This window comes from Babylonia areolata, chromosome 9 (assembly GCF_041734735.1).
Source record: "Babylonia areolata isolate BAREFJ2019XMU chromosome 9, ASM4173473v1, whole genome shotgun sequence".
Taxonomy (NCBI): Eukaryota; Metazoa; Mollusca; class Gastropoda; order Neogastropoda; family Buccinidae; genus Babylonia; species Babylonia areolata.
Genome location: NC_134884.1, coordinates 14197120 through 14217376, shown reverse-complemented (window position 1 = coordinate 14217376; position 20257 = coordinate 14197120). Strand labels below are relative to the sequence as shown.

Sequence of the window (20257 nt, the reverse complement as noted above, 5' to 3'; positions counted from 1 at the left end):
ACAGACACACACACTCTGACACACACACACACCCTGCCCATTCGCGTACACACACACACACACACAGACAGATCATCCATCGCACATGAGGCATCAAGGCAACGTGCGTCATTCGTAACCATGGAAACGGGATGCGAATGAGATTGCAGACCTACAGTACAGCTTTAACCATATTCATATTTCAGTGATTTGGGAACGTAATGTTCAACTTTAGAATACTAAACTCAGGGGGGCTGTTTAGACGAAAAACAAAGGGTGTCTTACGCTCACCTCGATGCGCTAAGTTGAATGGAACCCTCAGCTAAGCTGTACGACCACTACTTTCCCATGAAACTGCGACAATTTTATACACAGTAAGCTCAGCCGATCACAGCCAGAGCAACCACCTGCAAGCCATTTTGACTGCTGATCACGCGGGTGGTCGCGTCATCAATCTCTGTGTGTCAAAATGCGTGCAGGTGGGGAAGGAGTACTCAGCTTACTGTGTATCTGTCGCAGTTTCATGAGAAAGGAGTGGTCCTAGAGCTTAGCTGAGGGTTCCATTCAACTCAGCGCATCGAGGTGATCCTAAAACACCCTTTGCTTTTCGTCTAAACAGCCCCCCTGAGTTTAGTATTCTAAAGTTGAACATTACGCCATTTTGAGAGGGACGGCTTTAGCGAAAAATGCTGAACTGTTTCTCGCGAAGACGTCGAGTTGTGCAGCAATGCCAGAAAAGAAACACTCCCACTCATTTCCGGATCGACACATTTTGTCCAACGAAAGTAGCTTTTACAGGTATGCCAAAAAGCGGGCCAGCAAAGCCAACCGCAATGCCTTTTACTGAATTTGAATGGCACTAGGCTGATTGTTTGTTGTTACGTCCATGGAAATTTTTAGTGTGTGTATCTTGTGTTGATTCTCCTGCTTTTGACTTTGGCAAGGAAAAAGTAGGAATATATTAAATCTATCGAATAACATTGATAAGACTGGTCACGTGAAGGTCTGTTGTCAGACCAGTCACACTGTTGACGACATCTCAGCACAGACAGTTGTGCAACTCAGTCGGGAACTCGACCGCAAGACACGAACATCAAGTAAGGAACATCTTGATCACGGTGTTGTATTTCTTTAAACACTCTCACTGTGTAGCGAAGTGGTCGTCCAAGTTTCTTTGTTTTAAATCGGTGGGTGGATTATGATTCGCAGCTCCTTCAAACACCATTTTGTCGACTTCATCTGAGTTTGATTGACCAAGAATGGCAAGATCATAGTACTAATGGTCACACACTACGTCGACGCACACTGTTCTGTACAGTATGCTACACATAAGTAGTCCACGCATGCCACCAAAAGTGATTTTAACCACATTCAGAATGACAAACAGGCCAACCCATGCCGCAAACGTCTAACAAAAGTTGAAGTCACTGCATGGTGATCATGGGACAATGAGGCATGCACTGGATGACATAAATTGGAAAGAGACTGGAACTCAAATCTGTGGATGAACGTTGGTCTTGCATTACTGATAAATTGAAGGAATTACAAGATAAGTATGTGCCATCTAAAGAGTTTTGGACAGGAAGCAAAAGTTACAAAAAGACTGCCTCACCTTCTGTTTCGGAAAAGATAGGATTGAAAAGAAAGACTTTCAGATGGTATAAGAAGTAAAGGACAACTGAAAATTATAATGCTTAAGCATGTGCTCAAAATCAGGTTAAGAGGGCATTACGAAAGGCTACTAAGGAAAAAGAGATGTCTATTGCAAAGAACATTAAAAGTGACCCAAAGAGATTATATTGCATCACAGTCTAAACCAAAGGAGATCATTCTGACTTAAGCATACCTTGTGGAACTTTAACTAACAACGACAAAGAAAAGACTGAGGTCCTAAATTTGTTTTTCTCTAGTGTTTTCACAGTGGAAGATGTCACCAATATTCCTTCTTTTGAATCATAATGCAAGGCTTCAACAGATTATGTTGAAGTTTCAGAAAAGATGATTAGTGACAAACTTTCACTGTTAAACTTAAAGGTGAATAAAGCCATTGGTCCTGATGGAATACACCCTTATTTGCTAAAAGAATTGAATAGTAGTTTAGCTATTCCCTTAAAGATTCTGTTTGTTAAAACTGTATCACATGGTAAGATCCCACATGCATGGAAAGTAGCAACAGTAAAACCAATATTAAGAAAGGTAACAAACAAGACCCTGGAAACTATCGACCAGTAAGTTTGACATCTGTTGTATGTAAAGTTTTTGAAGGTTTCATACGTGACACTTTGAATAAACATTTGATTGATAACGACTTATTGTCTGATTATCAGTTTGGCTTTACCAGTGGTAGATCCTGTGTAACTCAGTTGCTGAATACTTTACATGACTGGATGCAGTCACTTGAAAACATTAAACCAATGGATGCAATTTATCTGGACTTACAGAAGGCGTTCAATGAAGTTCCACATAATAGGCTAATTGTTAAATTGCAAGGGTACAGTATTTGTGGTAAATTGTTGGAATGGATAAAAGACTTTTTATATGAGAGAACACAGTATGTATCAGTAGGGACTGAGTCATCGTGTCCTGTTAAGGTGAGTAGTGGTGTTCCTCAAGGCAGTGTCTTGGGGCCCACACTCTTTGTACATTATATGACATGCCTGATATATTAGACTGTTTTGTGAAAATCTTTGCAGATGATACAAAGATCTATGAGGAAGTAGATTCTGATGTTGGTAGACTGAAGTTGCAAGTTAGTATTGATAATTTAGTACACTGGACTGATAGATGGCAAATTAAATTTAATAGCAATAAATGTAAAGTTTTACATGTAAGCAGAAATAAGCCACATTATAAGTATTATATGGATGGTACAGACTTCCAGGAGACTTCATCGGAGAGAGATCTTGGAGTCATTGTTGACTCTGGTCTCTTTTGATGTTCATGTTAATGAAACCATTAAAAAAGCCAATAGATTGACTGGAATATTAGTTGGGAATATACAGTGTAAAAGTAAAGACATTATGGTGCCATTATTTAAGTCATTAGTCAGGCCAGTCTTAGAATACTGGAATGTTGTTCAGAATATGGGCTTAGTGAAACATATAGACAGTATTGAAAATGTTCAACAAAGATTTACTAAAAGAATCATTGGCTTTGCTGATATGGACTATGAAAATAGGTTGCAAGCACTTCAGTTACCTAGTTTAGAGTATGGAAGACTGCGTGTTGATTTAATAGAGATGTATAACATGACTTATGGATTGTATGACAGCAGAACTATAAACTCTTTGTATACATTGAATGAGAACAGTGCTACAAGAGGCCATTCCTACAAACTGTTAAAAGTTTCAGCAAAAACTTCTGGATTTGTGCATTTCTTTTCTAACAGAGTAACAAATGTTTGGAATAATTTGTCACAAGACGTTGTTTCTGCAGGAACAGTGAATACATTTAAGAATTATCTTGATATTCATTTACAAAATTTTTAATTCAAAACTCATTTTCATATTTATTGATTTTTCAAGCATTGCACACTCAATGTTAAAAAATGCACCAGACATATGTGGGGACTCTTTTTCTTCCACACTTCAAGCGGGCAAAAGGCCTTGTCAGGCCTGCACGCCTTGATATTGATATGATATGGTTGGTCACTTCAGTTAGTCACTGCATGGGTCTGCTTCAGGATAAAATTAAAAGGATTGTCTGGGCTGGGCGTAAAACCCCAGATTGTGTTTCGTTGTTTTTGTCAGGTGTTTAGGTTGTATGCCTTCTGCTTTATTGTGAGTGTTCAAGTTGTATGCAGTATCTGAGTGATTCATAAACTGGGATTTCTAATATGTCTGATATCCCAAGTTTTGTTCGGTTGCTTTTAACCCCCACCACCCCTGAAAAGACAACAAATCCAACCCTTAATAACTGTATTAGCAATAGTTGAAGCTTTTTTTTTATATGGATAGATGTATTCAATGATTCTGAAGTTCTTTACAGTAAAAGAAAGAAAAAAAAGGTTTTGTGGTCAAAGTTCCTTCATGTTGCTAGGTTTTACTCATAAAAGTACAGAATACTTGGCAAAAGTTTCATGGCTTCATATATATGTATATACATATGAAACGTTTGGTGGATTCAACCAGAGTTTTTGGATGGGTTATGATAATTGATATGGAAACATGAACATATATCCAGGATGCAATGCCAAGAAAATGAAGCATCACTGAAACAATTACTAACAACAGGGTAAAACACTATGAATTATGCACAGAATAATTCATAGTGAATGTGGGTGTTGTTGCAAACAGACACAAAAGAATGCAGCTGAACTTGGTTGGCAGCTGTGATTACTGCTCACGCATCTGATTCCAGTTCAAGTATTGTTTTGAGTGGAAGGGAACATGTGAATAACATGCAGACGTTCAAACTGTGTCTTCCAGAAAGAGGGTGCAGTATGGCCTCTGTTGGACCGCAGCGTGTGCTGAAAACAAACAGAAGCAGTCAGCTGACAGAGCAGCCTGCTGGTCAAGGAAAGGTCAGTCCTGCACCAGCAGCCGTGGAGCCAGTGCAGTCTGATGCAGGTGCTGCATCCAAAATGTACGTAACTTTATTATGTGTCCTTCTAGAGTGGTCATTTAACTTTGCTTGGTCTAAATTTGAAAAAAAGAAAGTAAAGTTCGTGTGTGTGTGTGTGTGTTTATTATCATATTCATTATAAAATTCTTGCCTAATTTGAATAATTTACTTTCTTTTTTTTTTCTTTAAAACCAGTCAGTAAGTTACCATTGCATTCTGTGTGTTAGTGTGTGTGTGTGTGCATGTGTGTGTGTGTGTGTGTGGCCCTGATACTAGTGGTCTTTTGATATTAATAGTATATATATTATCATTTTTGTCTGAAAGAGGTTATAGAGTGTTGAGTTAATGAATTTCTTACGTTCATCACTCTGTTTTTTGTTGTTTTGAAAAATGAATTGTTTGACTTTTATTTCAGTGCATTTATGTTTAATGATTTATATGTGTGTGTGTGTGTGTGTGTGTATTCTCCTTTTGATCAGTGGGGAAAAGCATGTTTGATTATTCTTTATCAAAATCTCTCACTGACAAGATGGCGTGGAGAGCCTTGGCCAAAGGAATGATTCAGCGCTTATAGCTGTTAGAGGCGTTTGATTGGCTAAGAGCGGGCCAGACTAAGAGGGGCGTCTTTTCACTGTTAGCCGCGCGAAATTTGGCCAAACAGAGCAAACCATAGGCCTAGTTTGCATCAGTTTGACATGGTAAGTATATGTAAACACCAAACATGGAGTATAATACAAACTCCTCCTTTTACCCTGATTTAACAGAATTTGTTTCAATTTGTTATGAGACTGGCAGAAAATAGAACGCATGGAATGCATTGTTGTTTGGCTGTCTTGTGTGTTGAATGATGGAGTGCATAAGTATTTATACATCTAAGATAGTCAGAATCATTACAAAATCACCAGTTTAGAATTATAAACTGGTTGGGGTGATCATTCAGAAAATGATTTCCTCTGCATATTACATATAAATGAATTTGGTATAGTTTCTTTTCTGATTACATCATTTTTTCTCCTTGATGAAGCATACACAGTGGAATTGAAAACTGCACTAGCTGTTGAAATATACACAATGAGAGAGTACCTAACCAGGAATGTAGTCCACCAATTATGAAAGAGGTCATTTTAAGGTCCCTGTTTTCAAGAACAATAACCTTAGTAAAGGTAAATTATGATCTGAACTATGTTTCTGCACAAGAGTAAGAATAAAAACTTTGAGGAAGTACCCTGCTCTTTGACGTATAAAGTCTGAACCTTCAAGTCAGACTGCCAGAGGAGTCAAACTAAAGGATTTTAACGCTGATATTTTTAAGTCACAAGATATGAGAATGTGGCAGCCAACAAAGATAGATGACCACTTGTGATGGTGATACAAAATGTTTTTGTGTTAGCTTTTATTAGAACGGCCAGAACTCATTTTAACAAAGAAACTCTGATTTTTGTTTTCAGTGTATCTGCAAAATATTTGAATTTCAGAAGATTTTGCTGCATCATGTCCAGTCCAAAAAAAGAGATTTTCAGGTGTGAAGGAGAATGTTATCTCATTTTACAGTGCCTACTTATTTTATTGATACCGTCCTCTTAACCAGCAGCTTTATGCAACTTTTTTTTTTTTTTTTTTTTCTTTTTTTTTTTAGCTTTATGCAACTTAGTATGATGCTGTCTCTTGAACTCTGACTCGGTAAGTGAACATTTATATGTTGATTCAGTTCATCTGAAACATTTTGTTGTGAATGTGTTGATTGTGGATGGCCAATGTGTTGTGTGTGCAGGAAGAAGTGGTCCCTTGAAGACTTTGACATCGGCAAACCTCTGGGCAAGGGCAAGTTTGGCAATGTCTACCTGGCTCGTGAGAAACACAGCAAATACATCGTTGCCCTCAAGGTATCATCTTATCCACTCTGTCTGCCAATGGCTTTGTACTGAGGTTTTTTATACCATTATTTTTGTCACACTTGGTTCAGTGAATGGTTGTGCCCTTTGGTCTCATGATGCAAAATAAGCGGTCTAGTTTACTAGTAAGCTTGTAGTCAGAAATACAGAGTAAACTTAACACATGCTATGGGCCTTTCACACTTACACCTTGAATGAATGATGGGAAGAAACAATATTTCCAACAATCTTAGTTTATAAGACCTGGTAGGTCTAGATCCCAAACGCAGTCCGAAGTGTGTCTGTATGTCATGTACAAGAAGCAACCAGGAAAAAATAAATCGTTTTATCATTCTGGTTGGGCAGCAATAACATAAGTAAGATGCATGTGGTCTTTCTCTTCAGATCTTTAGTTGCAAGTTGCACACATACATGTCAAAAGCAGCTAATGCGTAGACAATGTCTTATGAATAGATTTGTAAATTGAAACAGAAAAACTTGGGAATAGAAGCTATATTCAAACTTTCAAACACTTCATTGGCCAGATGACCTCTACTCCCACCCTCCTCCCAACATGTGGACAGAAAAATAGTGTGACTTCATATTTTAGGCACAAAGGAGACAAGTCTTTCATTGTGCTGAACATTTTTTTTTTCATACGTTTTCAGCTCATGTTCAAATCCCAGCTCCAGAAAGCAGGTGTGGAGCACCAGCTGCGGCGAGAAATTGAGATTCAGTCCCATCTTAGGTGAGTGCACTGTGCCTGGCACATAGTCTAGAAATGCCACAGATGCTTTGATTTCCAGCTTTGGCGAGTCCCATTTATTTGTCTGTGATATGTTTGCTGTTACAGTATACCTGGTGGTGGTGTGTCCCTCGAGATCGATGATGACCATCGTTGTCATCCAGATGGGGGATGGGGGGAGGGTGGTGGTGGGGTGGGGGGAAGGATGCTCATGAATCTATCTGTGAGTGCATACCTACTGCAGTGACAAAGACATGGGGTAAACACATTTAACTGTGATCAGTGTGTGTAGTTTGTAATTTACTGTGGTGTATGGGGTGACCATGAGATCTGTATTGTCTTTGATGTTGACATTAATGTCTTGCTAACACTGCCATCAGTGATCAGCTACACTGTTTTATGTAATTGTAGAACACTACAACTTGGTGCTTTGACTCAACTTTCGGACCTCAGTAAATATTACTTTGAAATCATGATGCATCAGTTGCTCTTCACAACTGGTTTTCAGTATGAAAATTTACCTGTTCGTCTTTGAAAGAATGCATAAGCCTTATGCATTGCTTCTTTCCTTGTGCACGTTATCATGTGTATAAAACTAAGTGGACATGATTAATATGTCACTGGGGAGTGTTGTATTTGTTCTGTGGAAATAGGTGACTTTGTTTTGTATTGTTCATCATGATTGGCATTGTTAGTTTCAGGGTCACAACAGTGTCAAATTCCATTTTGGATTAGTATTTATTCACAAGTAATATTATTTGATCTCTCTTGTTGAAGAGATACATTATAAAAGGTAGGTTATTGATGGATCTTGAGGGCTTTGACTTATTCCATCCCAGTCCCTCACCCCGCCCCACCCTTTTCATACACTAGATTCTCATTCCACCATTCACTTTTTGACCTCCTTGGCATTATTTCATGAGCTTGACTTTCGTTCTGTCTAGCAATAGCACCCCTGTCCCTTCCCCCACCCACCTCCACCTCCCCTTCTCCCCATCCCATGCACCTGACTGGTGTTCCACTCTCCCATTCCCATCCTTCTGTCCCCTTTCCCAAACGGGAATGTCAGACGAACAGTGGCTACTCTTTTCATCATTTTTCGCTTTGGTCCATTTGGGGACACTTTGTCACTCAACACGTGTATCTGTTGCAGACACGAAAACATTTTGCGAATGTTTGGCTACTTCCACGACAAGACACGGGTCTACTTGATACTTGAGTTTGCCCCTAGGGGAGAGTTGTACAAAGAGCTACAGAGGTGTGGACGGTTTGATGAGAAGAGATCAGCGGGGGTGAGTGGCTCACATCTACAATCTATCAGTGGCTTTGTCAATTTTTTTGGTGTTCTGTTACAGGTCTGAAGCTTTCATGAAGGGAGTGACATATATATCTTGATATAATCTTTATTTGGCTTGTTCTCGTTCAGATCAATATTTCAGGAAATGCAGGATTTACATCATAGTCAAAAGCCACTGGGGATGTATTTGTCCAGCATTCATTTGAACTAAACTGCATCGTTGTCTGAGCTCATTCACATTTTTTGTGATGTTTGTCATTATCTGGAATGCATGGATCTCAGCTTCCAACTTGGTATTCTTGCATAATTTTGATGCTTTTGTAAGATTATGTATCTACACATATACTTGTGTGGAAGTTTTTCTATATAAGATAGATTTTCATTTGGGCACTTTTGCAATTTAAAAAAACAATTTTTTTCAGTATTGAGACAGGCACTTCACTTTAGTAGCCCCTGAACACTAGTCACAAGCTTTTCTGTATTATGAAAATCAGTCACTCTCACCCATGTGTTTGTCATATGGACTTGCACATGTGATATTATTTGTGTGTGTGTGTGTGTGTGTTGTTTATGTTGATGGGGAAGTGTGTGTGTTGTCGTTTATTGATGGGGACGTATGTTTGTGTGTTGCAGTATATCTACCAGCTGTCGAGCGCCCTGCAGTACTGCCACAGCAAGAAGGTGATACACCGTGACATCAAGCCAGAGAACCTGCTACTGGGGATGAAGGGGGGCCTGAAGATTGCTGACTTTGGGTGGTCTGTGCACGCCCCCTCCTCCAGGTGGGTCACACTCTCCTCATGCTGTCCTTAAGGAGGAAGGTGGCAGGATGGTTAGAACACTCATCTACCAATACATTGTCTGCGAGGGTCTAGGTTCAAGTCCTGCTCTCACCCTTTCTCCCAAGTTTGACTGGAAAATCAAATTGACCGTGTAGTCATTCAGATGAGACGATAAAGTGGAGTGATGGCCTAGAGGTAACGCGTTCGCCTAGGAAGCGAGAGAATCTGAGCGCGCTGGTTCGAATCACGGCTCAGCCGCCGATATCTTCTCCCCCTGCACTAGACCTTGAGTGGTGGTCTGGACAATAGTCATTTGGATGAGACGATAAACCAAGGTCCCTTGTGCAGCATGCACTTAGCGCACGTAAAAGAACCCATGGCAACAAAAGGGTTGTTCCTGGCAAAATTCTGTAGAAAAATCCACTCCGATAGGAAAAACAAATAAAACTGCACACAGGAAAAAATACAAAAAAATGGGTGGCGCTCTTGTATAGTGACGCGCTCTCCCTGGGGAGAGCAGCCTGAATTTCACACAGAGAAATCTGTTGTGATAAAAAGAAATACAAATACAAATAAATGGAGGTCCCGTGTGCAGCACGCACTTGACGCACTGTGAAAGAACCCATGGCAATGAGAGTGTTGTCCTCTTGAAAATTTCTGCAGAAGAAATCCACTCTGATTGGTACACAAATATATATGCTGGCACTCAAGGCCTGACTAAGTGCGTTGGGTTATACTGCTGGTCAGGCATCTGCCTGGCAGATGTGGTGTAGCATATTTGGATTTGTCCGAACGCAATGATGCCTCTTTGAGAACTGAAACTGAAACTGTCCTTTTCCTCAGGCTTTCAGTATCTATGCCTTCAGCTTCTTTTTTAAGGCTGTGGTTAGTGTGTAGCTTTTCTTTGTAGTGACCGTTCTATGGGGTCTGCTATTGCCTACATTTCAGGAATCGCCATATTTGTGTGACATTGATAAAGGAAATGAAGAGTGAACCTTGTTGTGATAAAAAAAAAAAGTCAACCAAAACTGACACCGCCAGGCCTTCAGGAAAGAATACAATAAGCACCAGCCGCCGTGGCGAAGTGGTTAGCGTCGCGGACTGACGGCTGGGAGGACGTGGGTTCGAATCCCAGCGGAGGTGGGTTTTTCGGCCCTTGGCCTGCTCCTACCCAGAGTTGAGTGTGCTGTGGGCTTAAATGGGGAGACTGGGACCACACAGTCGAGTGTCATCCACTTCAAGGATGCGTCTTTGGGTGTGTTGCTCTAATTACCTGACCAACACTGCAAGTGTCTGCATCTCTCGGGCCTGGTTAACGCCGGGATATCATTATGACAGGAAGCGTAGAGTACAGCCTTGTCATGCAGTCCTAAACCAAAATGGACCTCCATAGCAACATCGCCATCATCATCGTCATCCTCCTCCTCCTTCATCGTCATCAATATAAAAAAAATATAGTCTCAAAGTCTGTGGCCTTTCATGCCCTGCTCTCATGGTGACCTCAGTTTCGATACCCCTCCACTTCCGTGCTTGGGGTGAGTCCTGTCAATGTCGTCAGTGTCGGCAGATTCATGGGTGGCTGTTGTTTGAGGGACGTGGTGGCGGTCTCCACTCTGGGAGGGACGCTCACTCAGTCTGGCTCCGCGACTAAGCCATTATTGTCGTTAGTAGGGGGCTTAGTAGGTGGTGTCCTAAGTACGTTAAAACAAAACAGGCACCACTGAACACCACCGAAGTGACTCAGCAGCAGTGCAGGGTCTCCTCTGGTGTGTGGCCTCCTGGCGACCTAACATCGATAGTTCCCTGTGGACTGCCGACGCTGGAACTGCGACGGACGAACCCAGGTGTGGCCATGTATGGGGGAATGTAAATGAGCGGCGTGGGAGTAATGCCACTGAAATGGTGCAGATGATGGGGCAGCAAAAAAAACAACAAAAAACAAAAACAAAAAAAACAAAAAAACAACAACAATAAGCTGTGGCCATGTTTACAATAAGGACAGAAAGGGGAAAACGTTTAGTCTGTGCACTCTTTGCAAGTGTAAATCTTCCATGAGTCATGGTGGCCATGATGAAATTGTGCTACAGCTGTGATGTTTTTTTTGTTTTGTTTTTTTTAATATATTTCAGTGGTATTGTGTGTGCGCAAACATGCACACATATACCTGCCTGCACAGCGTGCTGTAAGAACATAGTGTTTTTATGAAAATTCATTTCTGTTTGTTCCTAATTTTTACATCATCTGTTACTACTGGTAAGATTTTGAGGTTGGCCTGTACCACTGCTTTCCCTATGATAGGCTACAACAGTGGGTGTACTCGCTAAGTTGCCAGCTGGAGATGGAGGCTGGCAGAAAATAGCACCACTGACTGGGACTTGGTTGTCTTGTCTGCAATCTGCAGAGATGCCAACTATTACGATGTCACCGTATTTTGTTGCGCTCGATCGCAGTTTGTTTAGACGTTACGCCAACATCAAAATGGTTCTGACGAGTTCATTTTCGACTGCATCGCATGGTCACATGCTTTCCTGTTGTAACATTACCCAGATGGTCTACACCTATAGATCACGAGGCCAGGGCAGTCACTACTAACCATGGTCTCATGTGATGATGCTCAGCTAATCCTCTACATTGAGTGGACCAATCAGCTTTAATCAGAGCAGTAACTCCATGTTTCTGGTAGGCCCAAGTGTTCGTATGCCTTGTAGATAAAATGTACATTTGATGATGTGGCTCAGAGTCTGAGTGTTCCAACCAAATTAAAAAAAATTCCTACCAAATTTCCTGATTGTTCTGCCAAAAAACAAACAAACAAACAAAAATTGGGGGGATGGTCAACATCAGAGGCATGCCCCAGGTTTATATTATATGCATGAATATGACAGCACTTGTGCCCATTCTTCTTTTCCAGGTGTGTGTGTTTTTTTAGGTTCTACCAGATCAGTATTTACAAGTGTTCTGCCCTGATCTGGCCCTGTACAGTTGGATGGGCTATAAACAACACTGATCAATAAATTTGCTGTGGTGCGATGCAGGAGAACCACCATGTGTGGTACGCTGGACTACCTGCCCCCTGAGATGGTGGAGGGCAAGACGCATGACGAGAACGTGGACTTGTGGAGTCTGGGGGTGCTGTGCTACGAGTTCCTGGTCGGCAACCCTCCCTTTGAGGCAGAGGGTCACTCCGAAACATACGCCCGTATCACCAAGGTGGACTTGAGGTTCCCTGACTTTGTGTCTGCCAAAGCTCGGGACCTCATTTGTAAGGTAGTGAATTGTCCTCTTTGAAGTGTGTTGTGATTATATTGGGTACCTTTAAAAGTGTGTAGTATTTATGGCAAGATTTAGTTTGTGCCTGTGTGAGTGTTTTATCATCTTGAAGGTTTTGGTCAGGGCATGTAGGCCCTTGTTACTTATGATGGAGGCCACTTCATGGTTTCTGTAGTTTCATGCAAACAGAATAAAAAGTACTACGGCCGATAACCTCCCGGAAGTAGGTAACCTCCCGTTTGTCCCGCTAGCTAGCGCCCTCTTTTTCTGGCAGCCATCATGACTCCTGTTCCTGTGCTCTTCATACGGCTAAGTTTTTTCGTATTTTCTGTCTGTCTGTCGATTCTCTGGCGTTCTTGTTTTTTGTCGAATTGTCTTCAACCAGGTCACATAATTATGTAGCTCGATTGGGCGATCGCGCTAAAATTAAGGCGCGATTGCAATCGATTCGCTGCCACTCTGGGTCCTCTACTCCTGGCCCTCTCAACAACGCCAACCCGCCGCATCCTCCACTTCCTTCGCTCCCTCCGGTCGAATCCAGACCTTGATCACCTCCTACACCTCCTCTTATGACTTCTTGAGGTTTGTTGCCCCACACTCAGGTCAGTGTTGCCTTTAATGTCATTCTTATCGATCCGCGAACACTTGTCGCGATCCGCGTTTTCTCGGCCCTGCCAGTCAACAGTGCACGAGTCGACCTCCTCCATCTCTTTACCCATACCCACAGTTGCACCATGGAATATGCCACAATCCCTTTGGGGAAACAACACACACAAAAAAAAAAAGAAAAAAAAAAGGCTTTGGATCCGCACGCTAGACTGGGCCCTATGTGCGATGCGTCCATGGTGGCGGCCGTGACATTGGATCACGCGACCCCGCACGCGGCATGTCTCAACCGTCTCGGATCCAATGGCGACCGAGGCGCGTAGGGATGCCCTCCCCTGGTGTAGGGAGGAAGGTGGACCACTAGGGGACTCGCTCGCCCATACCCGTGTACCCCCTCTTTGTCTGGAGCGCCCGATCCAGGGGAGGCAACCCCTGCTTCGGCACCCTTGCCGGTGACCGCCGCAGTTATTTCCCTTGCACCGGCACTGCTCCTGGCCAACAGTGCGGGTGCGTGCACGGTCCCACCAAGCTATGCGGTGATAACCCCATCTGCCACACCGCTGATTGCTGCTGTTTCCCATCCACTAATGGCGTCTCAGCAAGCTGCTCAACCAAACAATCAGCAACTCATTGCTAACTTGCTGCAGCAATTATGCACCACTCTGCTTCCCCTTGCCACACCTTGCGCCTGCACCGCCCCTCGCCCACAGAGCAGGTGCGTGCACGGCCCATTTGAACTTCGGCCGTGCTGGATTCTTCTGCCCCATTGCCTAACTCTGCTGTTACCCAGACTAATATCAGCACTTGCACGTCGGAGTGCCTCTTGATAACTCGATCCTGCCCCTTGGCAGTGCTCGGGCCAATCTTGTCTATCCCTTTATCCATTAAAACATAACAGCTGAACATCGGTCTTCTTGCAGGAGCTATTCATGAAGTTGGACCGCCGTTCAGCAACAGGGGGATGCACGTCCCACGGCAAGCCGACGGACTTGCCACCCCCTCGTCCACGACGCCCATAACACTGGATTATGGTGCTGTCATGCCACATGCCTCGACCGTCTTGCGTCTGATGGCGACCGATTCGGGTTGGGATGCCCACGGCACTAAGGGACTTTATAATTATTCCCCTTGCGGCCGTTTTCACCTGTGTCGGTTACAGTGGCATCGAACCACGGACTATCACATGCAGCATGACACTCCTCCCTCTACAGCGAGGACACGTCGCACCAGGGCATATGTGCTCTAAAGACACATCCTTTTCACCGATTGTCGGCGCCAAGGGAGGCAACTCCGCATTCATAACCTAGGCAGTTGACGCTGTAGTTACTTTCGCCAACACAGCACGTCACTCCTGCCCCCCGTGCTGTCCACCAATGATGTTTTTTCGGTTTCTCATTGGGTCCTGATGCCCATTCATGGACTTTACACAACTTTGCATAGCAACTGCACATTTCTTGCTGTTTCTCAGGCTATTGGCCACTGAACTTTTGGGTTCATATATATATAAAATAATAAAAAATATTATTTTAAAAAAAGGTATATATATATATATAGATAGAGATATAGATATTTATATACAATATCTTGCTACATTTATACACATTTCTATTTACACTTATAGATGTATACTTATCCCTCAGTATACACAGGTGTGTGCGCTTATGGGATAGGTTCATACGACTTCCATATTAACATATACAATTTTATTTCTATCTCTATTCATTGACATCTATTCATTGAGATTCCCTACATAGCAATATAGGCACACTTGCATTTGCATCATTCTGTTCACAATGCCCAGATCTCTCTGTGTCTACATACTGGCACTTTAGCCTCAAAATGGGTATGTATAGTTCACGCTTCACCACAACCAAGAATAAACCTCTAGAGTCATGAAATTCGGCAGGTATGGTCATGAGGCTTTGTTCTGTCATGTGAGCGAGATTCTGTGTGTCTAGATGTGAAAAGTTGTGTCTCTGTCACCAAAATGTCACCAAATATGTTACATGCGATGATGACAATTATAATACAGCACACCAACATGCAGTTATTCCATGCACATGCACGTTAGTGTTGTGAAATGAAGCCGCGCCCTCCTTGAGATGATCTGTCTCCTGTCTGCCAGTACAGTCCCCACAGGTAATCCAAAGAATGTCACACAACTAGTGTCAGTTGTCACAACTGAAGAGTTACTGGAGATAATTTCAAGCACAGTTCCATGTTGCTCTTATGTCACTGTTCTAAGCACTTTGTACAGATCTGTTTATATATGCACACAATGTGTTACTGTACAGTAAGGGTAGTTAGTAGAGTGTCACTGCTAATTGTCACAGTCACCAAAACTACAGGTAAGCACACACACACACATAAACAAAAACAAGCTAGCTTGTCCTAATGCTGAGGCACATTCTGTCCATGGTAATCACGGAAACAGTCATTCACACTGCTGATCCAATTATTCTGGAAGCGAGGGTCGGTTGACCAGTAGCACCACAAACGTGGCAGACAATTGATCCCCATCATGATCAGCACAGAGAGATAGGCCCGCATTTCGTCAGGTGTTGTTTCGAACCATAGGGGGTCAGGTGTGCCCCGGGCTGCTTGTTTTTGTCAGGCATATCTGTTGGTCTCTGCTGCAGCTTGAAAAAATGTGATGGGTATAAACAAAAAATAATAATCCAGAGGGTTGCAGTGCTTGGCAGTGAATGCGCAGGGCCTGTCGGCTGCTGGAATGTGGCCACGTTGGTAGGCTGAGTAGCCGGTCGCCACGTGGTTTGCAGAGCAGCGAGTGGCACATTGTCCTCGGGATCACTTTCACCACTTTCTTCTCCTTGATCAGAACCTAAATGCACATCAGAATCTTCTTCAAATTCTTCACTCTTCATTCGCATCATATTTCGACACTTCTTCTAAAATAAGACCTAATTCCTCCGCTGAATAGTCCTCGAACTAACTGGTGCATGCAGACGACGCCATTGTGAAAATCAGTCAGTTTCATTCACAACTCTCCACACGCAGTTTCCCTCCTTTCTTTGTGAATGGAAGTGGTGCTAGCATCCAGAAATAGCGATGCCAGATTATTGGACTATAGTAGGAAACTTTCCACCAACTTTTAGTGCCTGTTGAGCATAGTCACGGCGTCAGCACATGATGGAAAAGTACCACACACATGCTGCTGGCGCCGGACGCATCGAGGCGCTGCGCGCGCGCGAGCAGTGCCGGCTGCTACCGTAATCAGAAGGAAAGGGTTAAACATAATTTTAGATAGAAAATTTCCTATCTCCACACTGCAGTGGTATGTGCTGAGTCCTCTCATGAACAGAACTGAGTCAGCATTTCTATGTGTGTGTGCTTTAATATTCTTTCGTCATTTCTGTGTTTGTTTTTTGTATTTAAATTGTTTTTCTTAAGCACAGAATAGTTATGAACCAGGCTTTGTTAAGTATCTGTTTTGACAAAGAAGATCAGTTCTGGATCTGATATCTTAAAGGAGTTGCTGGATCTTTGTGATTCCTGTGCTCAAGGGATTTTGTGTGTTTAGGAGTATACTTGGCACTTTACCTTCAGATCTTGTTTAAGTAAAACCGGCAAAAAACAAAGGACTGTAGAAGTGTTTCTTGGTCAAGCATTGCTTGCACTTTTTCCATGCTCCTCATTTGTTGCAGCTAGCACACAGCAGTCCTGAGAGCATTGTTTGCAGGAAAACTTTCAGTTTACAGAGATCTAAGGGAAGAAACATTTATGAAATTTGCCAGTTTTTTTTTACAGGGTTAACATGTGTTGAATTAACAAGCCATGCCTGTCAAAATGTGATAGATGTCATGGTTAAATACATACACAGAAAGGGAAGGGAGAATTGACTGGCTGTTTGGCATTTTTATCAGGAGCAAAGCTTAACAGTCATCTTTAAAGTGAAAATGATTGTCCTGAGATTGGTACCTGTGGTGTTTTTAGTGAACTTTGACATGGATAATTCTGATGCATAGAGAAGAAAAGTTGAATAAGGGGTTCTATACCTGTGACCCATGAATAGGGAAGAGGGATCATGATGTCATGAATCAATTATTTGGTCATCATAGTTCATTCTTTTAGGGAAAAAGAAAAGAAAAGAAAAAAATATCATGCTTTCCCCTGCCCCCTGCATTCCATTGTTTATCTCTGTACTGGTGCTACCATAATGGAAACCTGTGATGAATAGTAAACATGTTAACCACTAGTTGATTCTAGTCACACCTGTGATGAATAGCAAGCATGTTGATCACTGAGTTGATTCCAGTCACACACATGAAGAATGCCTGATTGTGTGTGTGTCGCAGCTGCTGCGTCACGACCCCAGGAAGAGATTGCCACTGAGTCAGGTGATGACCCACCCCTGGATCCTGGAGAACTATGACCCCTCTGCTGCTGGTGATGCTGACCCCTCCCACTGAAAGTGACTCACTTGTCACCGTATCCTCCCCCCACACTTTTTCTGCCCCCTCTGGCCCCCTCCCATTGTTGCCATACCCCACTTCTCCTGACATGTTCCTGTGGCTTCTCCCCTGTCATGAGCTACGTCCTGCCCTCCCCTCTCCCACTTCCCTTCCTGACGTGGACCAGCCCCCCACCCCCTCCTCCCCCTCCCCTGTAAAGTGGGCTGCTCTCTCCTCTCATGGCCAGTGTCTGTTCTGTCCCTCCCACTTGCCCCTCACCCCTTTTCTTGTGCAAAGAATCAGGTGTATCCCCCACCCCTGGTTCCATTTCCCAGCTGGACTTTAAAGTGATTGGTGAGCTCCTCCTGGCTTGTGAAACTTGATAACACAGTCTTGTGTGTGTGATAGCTGTGTTAGAGGTGATCTGTTGTCTGCTGTGTGCTGATTGTGTTTGAACTGTGTTATTAGTGTGTAGTTGTGTGGGAGAGAGACAGGCCGTAGAGTGTGGATAGTGTGAGTCCACATGGAGAATTCCACATGAGTGAATGGAGGATGAAGGGAGGAGGGAAGACTGACTTGAATGGTGCAGTGGTTTCTTCTCCCCTGGTGGCCCTGCCTCCTGTTGGTGCCTAGAATTTTCATATCAGAACCATCCATACTGCTCAGGTGTGAAGTGTATGCTTTGTTGACTGCAGTGACACAATCGTCATGATCGAGAAACAATGTGTGCGTGTAATTATTATTGATCTACCATAATTCCTGACTTGCATGCTGTGGTGTTTTTGCCCAAATGTTTTGCATTGATCTACAATAATTTCTGGCTTTATGGAGTAACTTTTTTGGGGGATGGGGTGTGGGGGTGTGATCCTTGCACCTGCTAAGATGTCAGCATCCTGCATCTCATATCAGACTGTTGATCACTGCTCAGTACTTTTAGCTCACACGCCTGTGAAATTTTAACAACAGTTATAATCCCTTGTGACCACTTACCTGTTTCCTAATAGCTTATGATCTCCAAAACTGCTTTCACCCATACACCTGAGACTTCAGAACGGCTAGTTTTTTTTGTCGCTGTTATTTAAAAACATTGTGGATTTCCATTGCTTGAATTTCTGGAGATACTCAGCATTCAGTGTTCTTTTTTTTGTCTATTTTTGATCATGTTGAAAATAAGGATCATGCACGGTGTGGATTGAAAATCATCCATGAAAGTCATTGCCCTTTGCAGCAGAACCAGATAGTTCCAAAACATTTTTAAATCAGGGATTTTGTTTGTGCTGTCATGCCTCATACTGTCATCAGCTAGAAACTGCACTATTTATCATCATGTGCCTGTGTGCGTACTCCTTCCCCAACGGCAACCTCCCACCCCCTCACCCCCTCCATGGGATGCCAGGAGCCTTTCAGTAAAAAATAACATCCCCACCTTCTGGAAATTCTGTGCTAGAAATCTCTTTTCTATTGCTCTCATTTTATCTGCCTTTTTTCTTCCTTCACTGTTGTCTCCTTTTCTGCTTTCCCAGTCCATTCCCCTTTCTTTTGTTTTTAGCAAGCCAAGGCAATTTTTTTCTCTTTTTTCCGCAGTCTATGATGTACTGTCTGTGCTGTTTTGCAGTGTTATTTTCCTATATTTCATTTTTTAAATATTTTTTGTTTGGCTTTGAAGTATTGTTGTTCTCTTTTTGTTTTTTTACGAGTTTTCTGGGGATAATGAAGTGAATGGAAGGGCTGACATCCTCAGCACCACCTGATCTTATTTACCCTAAGGAGCTAAATGGGTTAGGTTAATGTGTCATGAACTGTGTTGTAGGGTTTATCTTCTTTTTTTATTTTATATAATATGTGACAGTTTTGTGTTTAATGCGGCTGGACATTTGTATAGTTGGACAGTCCTGGTACGGCCCTGTGTGGTCAGCTGGACAAGAATTAACAATGACAATAATAATTGTGTTTGTACATGTGTGGGTGGTATGTGTAGGCAGTGAATAATCATATGTGTACGTGGGTAGGCAGTGTGTATTACACTTTTATGTCATTAGTGTGTGCTTCTGTGGTTGTTTGTAAAAAGAGAGAAAGTTTGTTGATACAGTGAAAGAGAGCAGAATATGTGGAAGAAGTGAAGGACGAACTGAAGCATGAAGCAGAGAGAGAAGCTGTTGCAGGCTCAACAGCAGCAGTGAATGTGGAGTACTTGTTTCTCTGTCTCATGTTTGCTTCCCTTCTGCATGACCTTTCTCCCAGCAGCACATGGATGAATGATCTTCTCAGCTGTAATAGATGATCGGTTGTTTTCTGCCATGGTACACGAGTCACTCATCAGCAGGTGTTATGTTAGTGGATGTGTCTGTTGTGTATTTAATTTGATATGAGTGCATCATGGTGTTTCACCTACTGTCAGATGTTTATGTATCACCTAGTCCTTGTAGGTATGTGCTCATGGATGTGTTTGTGTGTTCATGTTTGTGTCATATGTGCCATGGATGTTTTGTGCATGTTTGGGGATAATAAACTGAGTGGAAGGGCTGATATCCTTAGCACCTCCTAATCTTATTTGCCCCAAGGAGATAAATGGTTAAGATAATGTGTCATGAACTGTGTTTTGTAGGGTTTGTCTTAATAATTATTTGTAGAGTTTATCTTAATGATTTTTAAAAAAAAGAAAAGAAGACAGTTTTGTGTATAATGCGGCTGGACATTTGTGTAGTTGGGCAGTCCTGATATGGCCCTGTGTG

General features: G+C 42.6%; 1 protein-coding gene across 3 annotated transcripts; it reads left to right on the top strand.

Annotated features, from left to right (window-relative positions):
- Positions 1–446: 446 nt before the first annotated feature.
- LOC143286075 (uncharacterized) lies at positions 447–19493 on the top strand. 3 transcript variants are annotated; one of them, XM_076593643.1, is made up of 8 exons: positions 447–561; positions 4407–4563; positions 6314–6425; positions 7082–7161; positions 8312–8450; positions 9089–9237; positions 12273–12504; positions 17430–19493. In XM_076593643.1, exons 2-8 carry the CDS (start codon positions 4421–4423, stop codon positions 17541–17543), a joined length of 969 nt encoding a protein of 322 aa, XP_076449758.1. In that variant the 5' UTR covers positions 447–561; positions 4407–4420; the 3' UTR covers positions 17544–19493. The 3 variants fall into 3 exon arrangements, with proteins under 3 accessions (XP_076449758.1, XP_076449756.1, XP_076449757.1); XM_076593641.1 differs by having other exon boundaries at positions 470–777; XM_076593642.1 differs by lacking the exon at positions 447–561 and adding an exon at positions 848–1076.
- Positions 19494–20257: the final 764 nt, after the last annotated feature.

What these genes read in the sequence shown, in the direction of transcription:
- LOC143286075 (XM_076593641.1), top strand. Translation starts at nt 666, where the DNA reads ATGCTGAACTGTTTCTCGCGAAGACGTCGAGTTGTGCAGCAATGCCAG. An exon ending in GCAGGTGCTGCATCCAAAAT is followed by an intron (nt 4,564 to 6,313) that starts GTACGTAACTTT and finishes TTGTGTGTGCAG; the next exon opens with GAAGAAGTGGTCCCTTGAAG. An exon ending in GTGCACGCCCCCTCCTCCAG is followed by an intron (nt 9,238 to 12,272) that starts GTGGGTCACACT and finishes GGTGCGATGCAG; the next exon opens with GAGAACCACCATGTGTGGTA.